Genomic DNA, 16,044 nt, shown 5'->3' with positions numbered 1-16,044 from the left:
CTTCAAGTTTAATGGGGAAAATGTACAAGGAGGCGGGAGCTGATGAGAGTCTCTCTCTCTCTCTCTCTCTCTCTCTCTCTGTCTCTCTGTCTCTCAGAGCAGATGAGAGCAGCAGGAATTAGTGGAGGAGCTTCTGATCTAATAAAAAGATGAATGGAGGAGCCAGAATCAGCGGCGCTTCCCCCTAAATGAAGAATTTACATGTCATTAGTCTTCGGGCTGCAGGATCGCAGACTGGACAGAGCAAGGTCAGCAGTGTGTGTGTGTGTGTGTGTGTGTGTGTGTGTGTGTGTGTGTGTGTGTCTTTTACAACCTCTTTGTCCCAGAGATCCTCGTCTCATTGCTATGCACTGTGGCTCTTTTGTACTAAATCAGAGGATAAATGAGAAAAAGCAGCGGACGGAGGAGGAGGAGGAGGAGAGAGGAGAGAGCGGTGGAAGAGGAGGAGGAGGAGGTGGGGGGCGGGGGGACGGACAGTGGGAGGGAAAAAAGAAGAGAAAAAAGACAAAAGAGGACGCCAACAACAAGCCCACAAAGTCACACTGGCTGTCCCGCAGGACAGCAGCAAACAGCAGCGCTGCAGGGCGTCACAATCACAGCGCAGGTACACTGCCCAGGGTTTGGGGCAGTGTAAATTTGCACAGCGGACGAGTGATGCAGCAGGCGTGACGGCCGGCCAGCAGAAAAGCCCGGGCCGACCCCTGTGGCGAGCAGCGCCGAGGTCGCTGATGATGTCCGAGAAACAGAGTTGGACTCGCCGCTGCTGCTAATAACAGACGGCCGCTGCAGGTGAACGACATGGAAGGTCAAACACTGTTTGTACTAAGCGCGCGCGCGCGCGCGCGCACGCACACACGCACACACACACACACACATACACACACACACACACACACACACACACACACACAGCAGGATTTAAAGGTCCAATCCAGTGCTTCCCTCTGAATAAATATTTCCATAAATGCTGAAGCGCATTTTTTAATTCTCTTTTCCTCTGCACGGCCTGCACACCCGCCCCCAACCACCACTGACCCCTCCCTCATGTGCGCATTGCCAGTTATGTCACTTGACACCCTCAAGTCTTCCAGGGTGCAAAATAAGTTGAGGTCAGCAGCACAAAGTCCCAGGATTCTCCTTTCAACTTCCCTGTCGCTGCGACTGCTGCTGCAAACTGCCCCAACAAACCAGCCAATAGCAATGTAGCGTGACAGCAGCAGTGAAAACCAAATGAACAAAAGGACAAATGACACACAAAATGGGGTTTGGTCTTGTTGTCAGGTTGTGAGTTTGAAAAGTTCACGTGGTACAGCGCAGCCTTGGTAAAATTGTCAGTGCAGAGGAGAGTGAGTGAGCGAGTGAGTGAGCGAGTGAGTGAGTGTCAATCCTTCTGCTCACCTCACTATTTGCTCAGAGACGGGCTTGTTCTGGAACTTGGCGGGCAGGTCCAGGATGGGCTTCACCGTGAAACACTGAATGTCTTCAGCGGGAACAATCAAGGAGAACAATAATAATAAAACCAAGAAAAAAACACGAGCATCATCTTTAAAAAAACAAAGAGATGTTGAGGATACACTGTCCGGCCGAGGCCTTGGTGTCCTCGCTGGGGGGCGTGGTCGTCTTCATCTTCTCTGCGTTGGGGAACTGCGTGAGCAGACGAGCCACAAAGTCCTCCCAGCGCTCGTACTCCTTCCCCCGGTAGATGAACATCTTGTTCTGTCAGGACGAGCGGAGAGAGGGAGAGAGAGAGAGGGAGGGAGAGAGAGAGAGAGAGACAGTTAAAACGCAACACAACACAACACGACAGAACTCAATACAAACAACAGGCCGAAGGGTCGGCTCCCTTGCATTGCGGCGGTGGCGGCGTTATGGAGCAAATCCTCCGACCTTCTGTCAGAAAAAGATGGGCGGAGCTTCCAGTTTGAAAAATGGGGGCCAACATGGAATACCAAAAACTTGCATTCTACTGTTTGGCCAGCAGGGGGCGCCAGTGTCGGTTGCAAAAAGACTAAAAATGATGAAATAGCTGCTAATACGGAAAAGAGCCCTGAAATCACACTGTTACAAACTATATCAAATGTTTTTGTTGGTTTAAATCGGCAGTGAAAAAAGTGAGCCAACAGGCTCCAACATCCACTTTGACTTGAACTTGGTCAAATTCCGAGTCAAAATGTCTATACATTTGTGGGCGTGGCTACAGTTTATTTGCCAACTGTAGTCAGCTTATCGGCAGGTGGGCGGGTGTTGTGGTGACACGCTGCACTCACGCTCCAATCACTGCTTACCTCCAGGCCCCGCCCACACATCCAAAGACGCAATCTTCTGGTTTCAAAACGGAGCGGAGGCTCAAGGTGGCGCCGCTGACAGTGAAACCAGGCTTCAGAACCAGTGGGTTCGGTTTTACACTGTTACTTCAAACGAGCGGCTCCAGCCTTTAGTGTCATCAGTGTCATGTGACCAGACTGTAAAACGGCGGCCTCGAGGCAGCGGCAGCGATTCTTTCAGGGCAGGATCTCGGCCTTTGTCACATTTTCCTTGTTGTGATTCCCTGCACACGTCTCAATTCCCCAATTAATTAAAGGAACCGCTGCCATGAAATAGGCTCGGGGCTCTTTCTTCTTTTTTTCATTGTAAATTTGCTTTTGACAGATAAGTTGACAAAAGCACATCGGACGCGGAGACGGCGACGCGCCTCACGAGCGTCTTGGGATTCTGCGGGAGAGCTGCGGGAAAATCACTGGCAGCCACGGTGAAATTCACCTCGGCTCAACTGCTTGAACCCGAGCCAGCGAGCGAGCGAGTGAGGCAGGAAGCCCCGCCCCCTCCGATGGCTGCGGCCTGGGAGGATATTTACATGTTTCAGATGATTCCGCTTGTGCGTACAGTGATTTCTCAATGTCACTGCTCCTGAGATTCATTAGCGTTCAGCGTTTCTGACAAAGGACATCGTTGTCATTAAGATAAGGATTCGTGCAGAATTGCTCTTTCCTGTTCCTGGCCTGGAGGATGCAGAAAGTCAATTTAATGCAAGCAGCGGAGAGACAAACTAGCAGCGACTGTCAAGTTCAAACGAGAAGTGGATACGGAAAATCAGAGCGTGAAAAAAACGAGAAAACAGAAACAGGAAATAAGACGATAAATCTCAGCAAAGGAAGAAGCTGCTTGACTCAAACTGAGTGATTGCATGAGATTTAAAGGTTCAGAAGGTCATCAGAAGGGACTTTTTTCGGCAGCAATTCCACCCTCACATTGTGATGCTGCAGAGGGGGAGTGAGTTCAGTGCCTTACAAGCAGGAAAAAGTCAAATATCAACTTTTTGCTCAGTGCTTCGTCCTGCTGGACAGTGACAGTGCTGCAGACAAGACCGTGTACATCTGATGTGACCTGGGTGGCCATAAAATAAATTCATTAAAAAAATGCATGAACCCAAGGTTCTATTTCTTCATCTCTGATGAAACAGAGGCTGGCAGCTCATTTTTGAGTGTCTCATTTGATTTTTTTTTTGAAGGAGAGCAAAGCAATCACTCACACGGGGATCAGGTAGAGTTTAGGACTGACAGGGTGAAGAGGAGGTGGAGGAGGAGGAAGAGAGAAGGATGTGAAGTCTGAGCAGCGGCTGTCTGAACGGCTCCCACGTGTCCGAGAGCTGAAAGAAACTCTGATTCCGCCTGATCATAATGGAGGTTTGGTGCTTCTCCAGTCGCTGTTAATGACTTTCAAAGCTGAACTCAAGACTGAAGTTTAATTGCAGTCACTTTTTAAAAAAAAACAAAAAAACACAGTTATACATTTTAATCTGTGCCGTGGCTTTGAAATGAAGACTGGTGTTTTTTTTTTCCATGAGGAAGGATTTAGTGTGTCAGCGCGTCAAGAGCAGACTCACAATTATTAGCTGCCATCAGGAAGTGTCTCTTTGCTTGTTGAGGGCAGAATATGGCGGTAATGTTGAATTTCATCTGACTGATGTGCTGTTTGATGAACTTCCCTGAGGAGGAGGTTTTTCGCAAAATAAAAGCAACACTTCTAAAATTTCGACAAAGTACAATTGCGATTTGTCGCTGTCTCCACTGAGTGGTGCGAAGCGCATGAGCCGAAATTCTCGTCCCAACAAGTTTCACGTGGCACCTAACAACATAGTATCAATAGAACGATCAGCTGATTTTCTTCTTTTGTAGATTGCGTTAAGAGCTTCGAAACGCCTCTGGATGGGAGTTTGCTTTTTTTTTTTTTTTTTTTACAATGATTGATTGATTAGAAAGAATGCAGGTACTAACAGCGTGTGTTCCCCCCCTTCTTTTCCTGCAGATGCACACAGCAGCGTGCATGCTAATGAGCGCTGCGATGTTATTAGCACAGTGCGGGCGTAAATCTGTGCTGTGGGGCAGCTACTGCAAATCAGCGTCGCGCTATCGACGTCGTCGACTTCGTCGCTGTGCAACCGTTAAATAAAGAAACAAGAGCGAGATGAAAACATGGCAAAAATAAACAAAACAAAACAAAAAAAAACAACTGTCACTAAAACGCAAAGGCAGGGTCAACTTGTGGAAATTTGTTGTGAAAAACCTCTATCAAGACAGTATTAGTCAAGAGCACTTTCACAATTAGTAACACCTCCCCACACCCCCATCCAACCACATTAACCACTAATAAATCATAAGCAGCCAAATTAGCTGCTCTAGCGTGAAATCAATCCTTTAAGGGGAGGCCGACTTATCAGAGTATTGATTTTCTCACATAATTGACTTTCCTCCCAAAGGACCCTGGGATACTGCAACACAAACAGCAGCAGCAGGGTGTGTGTGTGTGTGTGTGTGTGTGTGTGTGTGTGTGTGAGATTCTCAGAACATTATTTTTCTTATTAGGCGCCCGTGCTGGAATGTTTCCCTGCGTTCAGCCAAAGGAACCGTTCAACATGTCCCAGAAAACACTTGAAAGATCAATCAAAAGATCGAGCCAATCAGGGGCGACGTGAAGGTCAATCAGAATTAAGGAACCTTGAACAAAGACGTCATGGTGACAATGCACAAAACAGTCAGAGCAAAGAAAAGAAAAGAAAAAATCTAAATCATCTGTATCCCCAACCACAACCTCCTCTTCATTCTTCTTCTTCATCTTCTTCTCCTCCTTTGGCCAGAGCCAGTCATCCGTCTCCAAACACTCAATATATTTGAACATATATCCAACTGTAGTTATAATTCTAGCAGCTTGAACAAATATTTAATTAAAATACGGACACAGACAATAACAAGCGATGACACACAGTCAATGTCTGATTATGACGAGTCGCTGTAGCTACGCGCTTGTTAGCGCACTAGCCAGAGAACATTAGCAAACACGCTAGTTGTTGTGTAGTTTCTGGCATTTCTCGATTCAGTTTGCACGTCAACATGAGCAAACTTTAATTTTCTTTCTTTCTTTGTTTCTTTTTTTTTTTTTTAATAAAAAAAACAAATCAAACTACCATCAAGTACAGATTTGCTTTTTATTTTGTGTGTGTCTTTTTTTTTTTTTTTTAATCGCCCCCGGTTAATTCAGGGGAGGTCAACCTGCTTTCCCAAAGAATGAAAGGAGAAACAAAAGAAGAGGGGAACTCAAAGCTTTTCCCTTAACCGCTGCTTCAAAAGGCGGCGAGATTAGAGCGAGGTGGTTCTGCCCCGCTGGTAATGGAGTTCCTGGCCTGCCTGGATGGAGTGTGGTGATGGGGGTTTTGGAGGTGTGGGGGGCAGGAGAGGTTTGTGTCGGGCAAAAGGCCCCTGGTTGGAACTTTATAATGGGGCAAAGAGTCGGATGAGGCAATTGACTGCGTGCAAAGCAGTACTCTTCTAAACCAGCAGGGGGAAGAAAGTCTGAGTGAAAGGGAGACGAAGACTGACGGAAAACATGCAGACTGTCCCTTTTATTTAGTGCTGCGTTTCTATAATGCCCTGCTGGGGACTTCATGAAGTGCACCTGAATGGATTTTAATACACCAGTGACGGCGCTGGGGTGGGAAGTGGGCGCTCTGACGATCGGCATTACGCTGATTGAGAAGTTGGAGCAAGTCGGTTGTGACAATTTGCAAACTTGTTGCTGAAGGTCATCATTATTCGCTGATATGTTGGAGAATAAACAGCGGGACGTTTATACAGATCAATAGTAAATGAAAACACACCTGGCTCATGAAAAAATAAAGCAAAAGCATCAAAACGTGTTCAAACACGTCCTAATCAGTGTGCAGGAGTGTTAGCTAGGTTAAAGGAATGCATTGATCTTATAAACTCAGCACATGAAGGAAATGAGCATTTGGCAGATTATGTCTTCGTTGTAACAATTTTAATTCTGTGATGACAGAACGACGGAAACTCTTCATCATTCCAGAAGCGGACGCTCCTGATTTTGCCGCCTGACTGACTGACTGACTGACTGACTGACTGACTTACGCTGCAGACAACCAGCACCCAGAACCACAACATATATGAAAAACGAGTTTCTCACAACCAGCAAATGGTTAATTTTAGTCGAGGGACTTCATTAAAAAAAATGAATCTAATTAATTATGGCCTTTGCAATTAATTAATCGTGATTAATCACGTATCATTATTTGAGCTTGCGGCAGAAGTGCAGTGTTTTTTTTTTTTTTTTAACGCCGTGATTTTTTTTGTGCATCAATCATTGAATTATCGCGTAAAGTCCTGGCCCTGGTTCTTTGGCTAATCCTTGTTTCGGGAACCCAGTATTTGATGTTTCAATGTGCAAATGAAAAAAACAGAAAAACAAAACAAACACAAAAATGGAACAAAATAGCAAAACACAGCTTCAAGCCTTTACTGAGTGTCTGGCGAGCGGCAGCGACTCAACAGGTGCCAGTGAACGGCAGACTCATCGCCTCCACACAGACTAAACAGTGAGTCACAGTACGTCTGCTGCTGGTCAGAGAGCCCAAGGACCAGAGTGAGAGGGTGAGATGGCAGAGTGAGGAGGAGGCGGCCGCGAGGAAGGAAGGAGGATCGTCTGCTTTGGCGGGCGAGTGAGCCGATACAGGGGGAGAGAGAGAGAGAGGCAGGTACTCACCCGCAGGAAGGAAGGGAAGCCCAGGCCGTAGTAGCCCACAGCAAAGTAGTCCGGTTTGGGCCGGATGACTTTGACGATGTTCTCATAGAACTGGGCCTGTTTCCGCTGTTGGGGAAAATAACAAACAAACATCTTTCTTCTTTACCCTGGACTAATAGTCATTTGATATATAATGACCTCATATAAGTGACAAACTTCCACTTAAGTCCCACTGACTGTCTCTGCCAGTCAGGAGTGTCAGGCTGGTGCTGAGCGGTGCAACCTGAGGACTTACCAGAGAGGCGCTGAGCTGCTCAAAGTCAAACATCTCGTTCTCGTACTGCTCCGCCAACTCCTTTCCCAAGATGATGGCCTCCTCCCACATCTGTTAGAAGCAGGCGGCGACCAGACAGGAAGTTAATTACCCAGACAATCAACGTCAGAGAGGAGGCACCGGTTATGAATGTGGAAGTAAACATTGCAGGGAAAAACATGTTGAATCCTTCTGCACAGGTTGTCTTTTTGTTGCTGATCCTGGAAAACAGCTGAGGCACAGGTTTACAGGTAAGATCTAAGAGAACATGATGGGAACCTTGAAGCAGAGTGAGAGCAGGAAAAGACTCCAAAGACTGGTGACAAGATGCGATGAAAACGGAGCAACGTCGGCATGTGTGTGTGTGTGTGTGTGTGTGTGTGTGTGTGTTTCGTCTCCAATTGTCGTTCTTCAGAGAGTAAAAAAAAAAAGAGTGTCTGAATCTAAGCATCGAATGTGATGGATGAGCTTCCAGTTTCCGATCACTGCGCCCCTCCGGCCCCGCCCACATATCCAAATATGGAATCTTTGTGTTTGAAAAGGGAGCGGAGGCTCGAAACGACGCCGCTGACAGTGAAACCGAGCCCTGAGCTTGAGGAGCGGAGGATTGGCCAACCAATGGGTGATGTCACAACGGCTCCGGCATCTCTATATATGGTCAACGGGTCTAACAAGCGCTGACAGTGGCAGGACGCTGCGTCTCACCTTGCCCTTGTCAAAGTAGTTGATGATCTGCTGGTACAGCTGGTCCTTCAGCTGGACCTGCGTCGAGGCCTGGTAGCCGTCCCGCTGGGTCAGGTGGGCGGCGCACGGCTCGTCCGACCACTGCGGAGGGAGGGAGGGAGGGAGGGAGGGGGAGGGAAGGGTGAGAGGGTCAGTGGGCGGCACGGCTGACCAGGTCGCAAACAGCCGGTCAGGGATGTTAATCTTTGCGTGTCTCACGCTTGGATTCGAATCCGATTCCTGAGGTCACGACTCAAAATCCATCCTCAAAATCCAACGATTCCCGATTCAAAAATTGATACAGTGAATTGTGTGTTAATAATTCGGTAAATGATGGCATCAAAACAGAAGACAGTTTGTATAACATGTTAATGTTAAAATTGCACAAAATGAAACCTTAGGCGTTTTTAAAAATCAATTTTTGAAGTCTATGAATCGATCCAGAATGGTAAAGGATAAGAATTGCGATTCTTACATGAATCGACTTTTACCCCCCCCTCCCCCCAAAAAAAAAACCCAAACGTGGCACTGATTGATGCGGCGCCGCAGCCCGACAGAACCAGATGGAAACTTGAGTCACAGACAGAAAAAGGTGCTTCAATACACATCCAATGACTTTAGGGAGAATTAATGGCGCAGTGCACACCACCTCCACCGCCGCATTCATTAAGCAGCAGGGGGGAGAGAGAGAGAGTGAGAGAGAGAGAGACATCACTCTCTCACATAAACAAGAAACATCCGGTGTCATCGATTGCTGTCGACTGATTGGTCGGCCCAGCCGATAAAAAAAGAGCAATACGATGGAAGAGAGAAGAATGGCCTGACACTGAGAAGTCTGGGTAAAAAGGTCAGAGGTCAATCTGAGGGGCCAGGCTGACATTCGATTGGATTCCACTCAACCTGAGGTGAACGTTTCACACATCAGCCGGATTTATTTCTCCCGGCGAAGAAGGAATATTGACTCACTGAAGATAAATTTTCCAGAGAAACGGAAGACACAAAGTGTGAGATCCAGAATCGAAGCAAAAATATCAAAGCCTGACCAGCATTTTCTTACAATAATACTTGATATTAAAAGATGTTTTCCCTTTGTGATGTCACAAAGGGGCATTGATACTTTTACCCGGTTAAAGACCACACCCACCGGCAGGTGTTGGCTGTTAAATTCTTCCTACCAAACATGAGGAAAACAAACAAACAAACAAAAAAAAGACAACAAAAACTCAGTTTTAGAAGGAGGCTGTAAACATAAGGCTAATATATATTTTCTGAGAGGCTGCTTGCTAAAACGCGGGACCTTGAAGAAACGTTTCCTGCCCCTGGTGATGTGAGTCGACGTCGCAATGGGGAACAGAAAAAAAAAAAAAAATCTGCATTTTTGCCACTCAAGCAGTTTCCAGGAGGTTGAGCGACGCCTTCCAGGTCCTTTAATGGAGCATTTAAAGTGTGACATCGGCAAGAAAACAAAACACAGACGACACATAATCCATATTTATGGACACAAATATTCAAAGTAATGCGCCGTCGCGCTGTGACCTTTGACCCCGTCCCAGCCGAAGGGCGTCCTCTGCTAAATCCCGTCGTTGTTCAGTTGGAGGGTTTGATCTTACTCCCCTCGCAGCTCAATGCAGAGAGCTGCTGCAGGTCGAAACAACTGATGCCATTTCCCTGCGTCCGGCTTTGATTTGCATCGACTCGGCACGGCGAGGAAGAGGAAAAAAAAAACTCTGCCGCTCAGCGGTTCTGCCTCGGCCTCGGCCAACCGGATTCAACAGGTGCGTCCTGATCTCTCTACATCCTGCTCACGCCGCAGGTTAGGGTGTCATCCGGCTTGGAAGCAGAAGAAGAAAAAAAAAGAAAAAGGCTTGACGGTGTACTTTGGCAGCGCGGCCGCCGCCCTTCAGCAAACCGCACGCCGCTGTTTACCTTCAGCAGCCTGGCGTGCAGCAGCAGCGTGTAGGCCGCCTCCGTGTAGTTGTCGCACTCTTTGTGGAGGTCGCAGAGCTTGTACAGGTACCTGGCAGGGAACAGCGGGTCAGCCACGTCAAACAAACACACAACAGTTTGACCTCTGGCCCGCAGGCGGAGCCAAATGTTGCAGCAAGTGTCAGAGAGTGAAGAGCACTCCAACGCAACGTGTTTGCCCAACGAATTGGGCTTGACTGGTGGTGGCGGCCAGAGGGAGGGATGATTTATTCAGTGGATAATATGATTAAATGTGAATAAGTTCAACGTTTGAATGAAATGTAATTACACATAATTAAATTCTCTGGTTTACATGTCTGGCCGTGAAAAAACTGCATATTGTCACAATGAGGCATCACTGTAGCACCGGACTGGTCGTACCTGATGTACATCTCCTCCCGGTCGATCTCCTTGTAAAAGTTCTGCAAGGCGGAAAAAAGAAAAACAGACGAGTGGTTAGTGTGTGTGTGTGTGTGTGTGTGTGCGTTTTACATCTCTTAATAGATTTCAAAGGATTTTGCACTTAAATAATTAAACCATCAAATAATTTATCCTATTTTTCACAATTTGAATAAACAGCAACCACGTTGGCCTTGGACAGAGGAGAGGCATTTAAAATTTATTAAATTCAAAGCAGCTTAACTTTTCCAGCGTCTGTGTGTTGCATGTATTTACTGTTTTTTCATCTTCTAAAACTCCGCACAGCTCCAGTGTGCATTTCTTGCACCCTTGCATTTCACTTTCATTGTCCAATGAACCATAAAGTTCTACTCTATCCTGCGCATTCAATTCTCTGCTCGTGCCTCCGAGCGGCTGCGCCTGAATGTTTTCCGCACAGCACAGCGTCTCACCAGCACGTTGACGGTGCAGCTCATGCGGTTCTCCTTGTTCTCGTCGTGCATGATGGTCCTGTAGTCCAGCAGCCTCTCCAGCAGACGGACCACCAGGGTGACAAAGTTCTCGCCCGTCTTGGCCAAGTACATGTGCTTCCTGCAGTGCTCCAGCAGGCTGTCGACAGGGAGACACACAGCACGGAAACCGTTGAGCGTTGACTGCGCAATTGCCAACGCTTCCACAGGTCAGCGGCTGCAGGATCGCAGCAGCAGTGACGAGGGCCACGCCGCCACCGCCTTCATCATCATCACCATCATCATCATCATCACCAACATGCTCACCATCATCATCATCATCATCATCATCATCATCATCACCAACATGCTCACCATCATCATCATCATCATCATCATCATCACCATCATCATCATCATCACCATCATCATCATCACCATCATCATCATCATCACCAACATGCTCACCATCATCATCATCATCATCATCATCATCATCACCATCATCATCATCATCATCACCATCATCATCATCACCAACATGCTCATCATCATCATCATCATCATCATCATCGTCATCATCACCAACATGCTCATCATCATCATCATCATCATCGTCACCATCACCACCAACATGCTCATCATCATCATCACCAACATGCTCATCATCATCATCACCAACATGCTCATCATCATCATCATCGTCATCATTATCATCATCATCATCATCATCATCACAATCATCACCAACATGCTCATCATCATCATCATCATCATCATCATCATCACAATCATCACCAACATGCTCATCATCATCATCATCATCTTCGTCATTATCATCGTCATCATCATCATCATCATCATCACCACCACCACCACAGTCGTCACTCACATTTTCTGGAAGAGAATCTTGTACTGCTCGTCTCCGCGGCCTCCTTCCACCTCGTGGTCCAGCTTGGTGATGATCTCGTTCTCGAACTGCAGTCACACAAAACAGGATGCAAAAAACACTCAGCTGGGACAATTTCAATTTATTTATTAAAAAATATAATTGCCGCCTCTTTTCCCCCTCCTATATGCATTGAATTCAAAGGTTCAATATTCTTCTGACTTATTTTGGATTTACTCTGGAAGAGCAGCAGCCTCATAAGATTAATTACTATAAAACGATATCAACATGCCCAGAAAACAGCTCAGTTAACCCTCTGTTTACAGCCTCCTGCTAAATTGATGCACTGATTGATCCTAAGCAGGAGGTCAGTGCCCCCTCCAGGTGTTGCTCACTCAACCTGGGGGGAGGAGGGGCTGGTGGTGGGCGGGTCTTAGTGCCCTTTGAGAGGCGGAGACGCAGATTATTGGTGTAAAATGATTGCGACGAGGGGGGATATTATGATAATACGAGACCTTTTATTAAGTAATAGTTTTTCATGCAAAAATTGTCGCAGTTAATTGGAAAAAACTGAAGCGATCACGATTACACTTCAAGCTTGTGCGCTTTTTTCCCCCCAAGTTAATTATAATATTAATATTCTCATTATTCCATTGTGAGCCCTGAGCTGTTAGCTGGAGAGGAAGTGCAGCCATGCATGTTGACTTTAATTAAGCTGTTAAGCAGCTGAGGATCAAGTGCAGGCCAGGAAACAGAAGACAGAAAAAACAAAACAGAAAACAAAGCCGCTGTGGAGCCTCTTCATGTTTAAAACAAAACTGGATTTCAGCTTCTGTGCGTCTATAACCTGTTTATCATGCTAGCAAGATGAAATCTGTCTATGCACACTTTTCCTGAGCACTGCCACTGCTTGGCTGCTGCATTATACACTGTAAAGATTTTTTTTATTTTTGTCTCATCCCCCAGAGGTGACAGCGTGTCAGGACTCACCCGCTGGAAGCTGCAGGTGCAGTGGAACTCGCACTGCATCATGTCGAAGAAGATGGGGATGGTGGCCTTGCGCAGCTCGATCTCAGGGACCAGCGTCATCTCCAGGATGGGCCCCACCATCTCCGGGATGAACTTGTTCTTGTGGGGCCCTTGAAGTGGGGGGAGGGGGGGGGGGGATAAAAAACAACAACAACAACAACAAACAAGAGGAATAACATCAACATGTTGGTTTGCTCATTTAAAATCTGTCAATCTGATCCAACGCAGGCTTTCATTAAGGGATTAGACGGTGGAGATTAAAGGAGGGAGGTGCCAAGAAACTTGATTGGTCGGACTTAGTTCGCTGCTCTGTTGACTTTACATTGACAGCGAAAGCTCTTGGATGGAAGACGATCAAACAGTGAGAAAATAGCAAAACTGTGTGTGATCCCAGCGGAGCCTCTGCAGGGACTGATGGACAGATTCATTCGCTGATTGTAAATGGAAAATGCCAGGGGGCGGAGCTGAGGGTCGTTACCTAGATTGTACCACATGTCCCTGATTTCAAAGCCAATCTGCCTCCTCATGTCCTGGTACCTGAAACAGAAGCAGAGTGGCACCAGACCAGCGGTCAGAGACTCACCATGACATTGACGAGGTGAAAAAAAAAGAAAAGAAAAAAAAAGAAAAGATTAGAAAATGAGATTTAATTGCTGATGATTTTTTGGTTTTTCTTTCTTTGTTCTCTGCCAGGACCCTCAGTTCTTATCTCATTGAGGAGAAAAAAAAAAAAAGACGTTAACGAAAATAAATTCTTCATTTCCTAAAAATCTAATTCTTTGTGTTCCACTCTTTCGATCAAAAATATTGCAGAGTGAGCACAACACAGATCGCACCAATCACCCAAAGTCATTTCAGCTTTTCAAACTTGAAACACCATGTGGTTGAAAAGTCTTTTCAAAGGAGATTTGTGCACAAACAAATTTTCTTAAGACACCAGAAACCTTCTGTTTCTCATCGTTAATGTCAGGCGAGTGTTGCTGCTGATTCACAGCAGCCCGATGCAAAAAAAGGACAACCACTGTTTTTTTGCTTATTAAATTGCCTGCGAGGAAACATTTAGATCCTCCAATAAAATATTTTATTTTGAATATTTTATTTCATGTTTACAGAATACGGTAACTCACACATGCACACACGCACACACAGACACACACAGACACACACACGCACACACACACACACACACACACACACACACACACACACACACACACACACACACACACACACACACACACCATCTGGCTGGTTTCCGCATGAAACTGTGATTCACGCTGGACGTTTCAAAATCATTTCCCGTCCTGATTTTTCTCCCCAACACGGTCTTCAGTTCTGGGCCATGAACCAATCTCCCTCGGCATATTGGAGCCCGGCAGTGAGGAGGACACACACACACACACACACACACACACACACACACACACACACACACACACACACACACACACACACACACACACACACACACACACACAGATGGCTGGACAGTGAAAGATGGAAGCAGAAACACGAGTGGAAAGACGAGCCGGGAGGTGGAAAGTGGGACCGACCCGATGAAGCCGATGGGATCAAAGCAAAGTGATGGATGGAAACCAGGGGATGTGATGGGAGGAGACGGTGAGTTTCGGGCCGGGTTTTGCAGAGTTTTTTCTGCTCCAGTGTACCGAGGAGCAAGTGACAACAGCGGTCCTGAAGGAGGCGCTGCTGGAGCAGCTGGATCAACGATGACAGGATGGAAAATCAGAGAGGAAGAGGAAGAGGAAGAAGAAGAAGAAGAAGAAGAAGGAAGAGGAAGAAGAAGAAGAAGAAGGAGAAGAAGAAGAAGAAGAAGAGGAAGAGCCTCCAGGATGCAGTAGCCACCTGGACCAGATGTTTTCCGTTTAGTTTTACTGGAAGATTTCTGGATGAAAGCGTTGGCAAGAGTTAATCGAGTTAATCCCCCTACCAAAAAAACCTCTCAGCAGCTAGTGGAACACTTTGAGTTTAAATTAGTTTTTTTAAGGGCCAAAAAACAGGGCAAAAAATTTCATATAATTTTCCCAAAAACTTTGATTTCAGATTTTTCTAAGGTTTTTCTTCACTCTTTTGTGCTACTCAGATTTTTGGTTGAGTGAATAAAATTTCCGCAATCTAGGAAAACTGACGTGGAGATTCATTTATTGGTAGAGCCAACTATGAATAATGTTTATGACATGGCAAGTTTTGCATTGCCAATTCTGTCACTCTGCGATTGCACCAATCAAAAAGATCCCCCAGGAAAGGGTGTGTGTGTGTGTGTGTGTTGAGGGGGGTAGGAGGGGGGCGTGTCCGGCAGGGCGCCGAGTGACTGATGGAAGCTCGTCAGCCTGCCGATGCCGTGACATTGAGGAGTAAATAGACGGCCATCTGAAGCGTGACACATCTCCTGACCTCTAATTAATATCTGTTCAGGCCCTTCTGACACACACACTCAGGCGCGCGCACACGCACACTCACGCACGGACTCTCACGCACACGCCCTCGCCACACACACTCACACTCTCAGTGACATTTCAGAGCACTCTGAGAGTCTTGATGCAATTCCAAGGCGGCGATTGATTGTCTTGCCAATATGGTCCAAAGACACACTAATGTATTTTGACAGAGAGAGAGAGAGAGAGAGAGAGAGAGAGATAGAGAGTGGCGGGGGCAGCAGCAACACTGAGAGAATCTGTAACGAAGTGGTGGAGTCCTCGGCCGGGTCAAAGACATTAACCGCATTTAGCTGTCAAAAGGAGGCGGAGCCAAACAAAATTGTGGGGGTTTGACATTAAGGTCGAGCTCTGGCAGGACGGTGAAATATGAAAACATCATAAATGGCCCAAAAAAAGAAGACGATAAAAGCTTGTTCAGACAGATGGAGAGACATGGTGATGCGCTACGTGCTACAAGCGCTAAAATGTCTTTGCCCTCCAGATGTTGCAGCCAGAGTGACTGTGTGTGGCGCTCCCTGGAGGCCGGGAGGGATTTGCGCTGCTGTTCTGTCACCCGCCTGCAGGGCGGCGATGACTGTTGGCAGTCAGGACCAACGACAATGACAACAACAGCAACAACAGCAACAACACAACGACAACTGCCCGAAGCTCTGAGAGACGTTAATAAAGGCTGACAGCTCATACAGGGATGGCCGAGGTCAGAGGTCAAAACTGTGACCTCTGACCTCTTATATGAAAAATATATAGTCACATACAAGTTCTGGAAATCAAAATCCTGAGTGACCAGACCCA

The 16,044-nt window shown here is 46.6% G+C and overlaps 1 protein-coding gene and 1 long non-coding RNA gene across 2 annotated transcripts in view; one reads left to right on the top strand and one right to left on the bottom strand.

Annotated features, from left to right (window-relative positions):
* The window catches only part of LOC142893165 (uncharacterized), a 164,969-nt gene that overhangs the window by 19,373 nt on the left and 129,552 nt on the right, over positions 1-16,044 (top strand). The window lies entirely within an intron of this gene.
* dock1 (dedicator of cytokinesis 1) overlaps positions 1-16,044 on the bottom strand; it is a 145,411-nt gene that overhangs the window by 20,359 nt on the left and 109,008 nt on the right. Inside the window, exons 32-42 of the mRNA XM_076033446.1 lie at positions 13,275-13,333; positions 12,758-12,906; positions 11,771-11,856; positions 10,882-11,038; positions 10,412-10,452; positions 9,992-10,082; positions 8,048-8,167; positions 7,325-7,414; positions 7,051-7,155; positions 1,575-1,716; positions 1,399-1,480 (exon numbers count right to left, since the gene is read on the bottom strand). Of these exons, the coding sequence (XP_075889561.1) occupies positions 1,399-1,480; positions 1,575-1,716; positions 7,051-7,155; positions 7,325-7,414; positions 8,048-8,167; positions 9,992-10,082; positions 10,412-10,452; positions 10,882-11,038; positions 11,771-11,856; positions 12,758-12,906; positions 13,275-13,333 (1,122 nt within the window). The remainder of the gene's footprint in view (positions 1-1,398; positions 1,481-1,574; positions 1,717-7,050; positions 7,156-7,324; positions 7,415-8,047; positions 8,168-9,991; positions 10,083-10,411; positions 10,453-10,881; positions 11,039-11,770; positions 11,857-12,757; positions 12,907-13,274; positions 13,334-16,044) is intronic.

This window comes from Nelusetta ayraudi, unplaced genomic scaffold (assembly GCF_046127955.1).
Source record: "Nelusetta ayraudi isolate G7.1 ecotype Tasmania unplaced genomic scaffold, CSIRO-AGI_Nayr_v1 ptg000042l, whole genome shotgun sequence".
In the NCBI taxonomy this organism is placed as follows: domain Eukaryota; kingdom Metazoa; phylum Chordata; class Actinopteri; order Tetraodontiformes; family Monacanthidae; genus Nelusetta; species Nelusetta ayraudi.
This window is presented reverse-complemented; position numbering and strand designations above follow the sequence as displayed.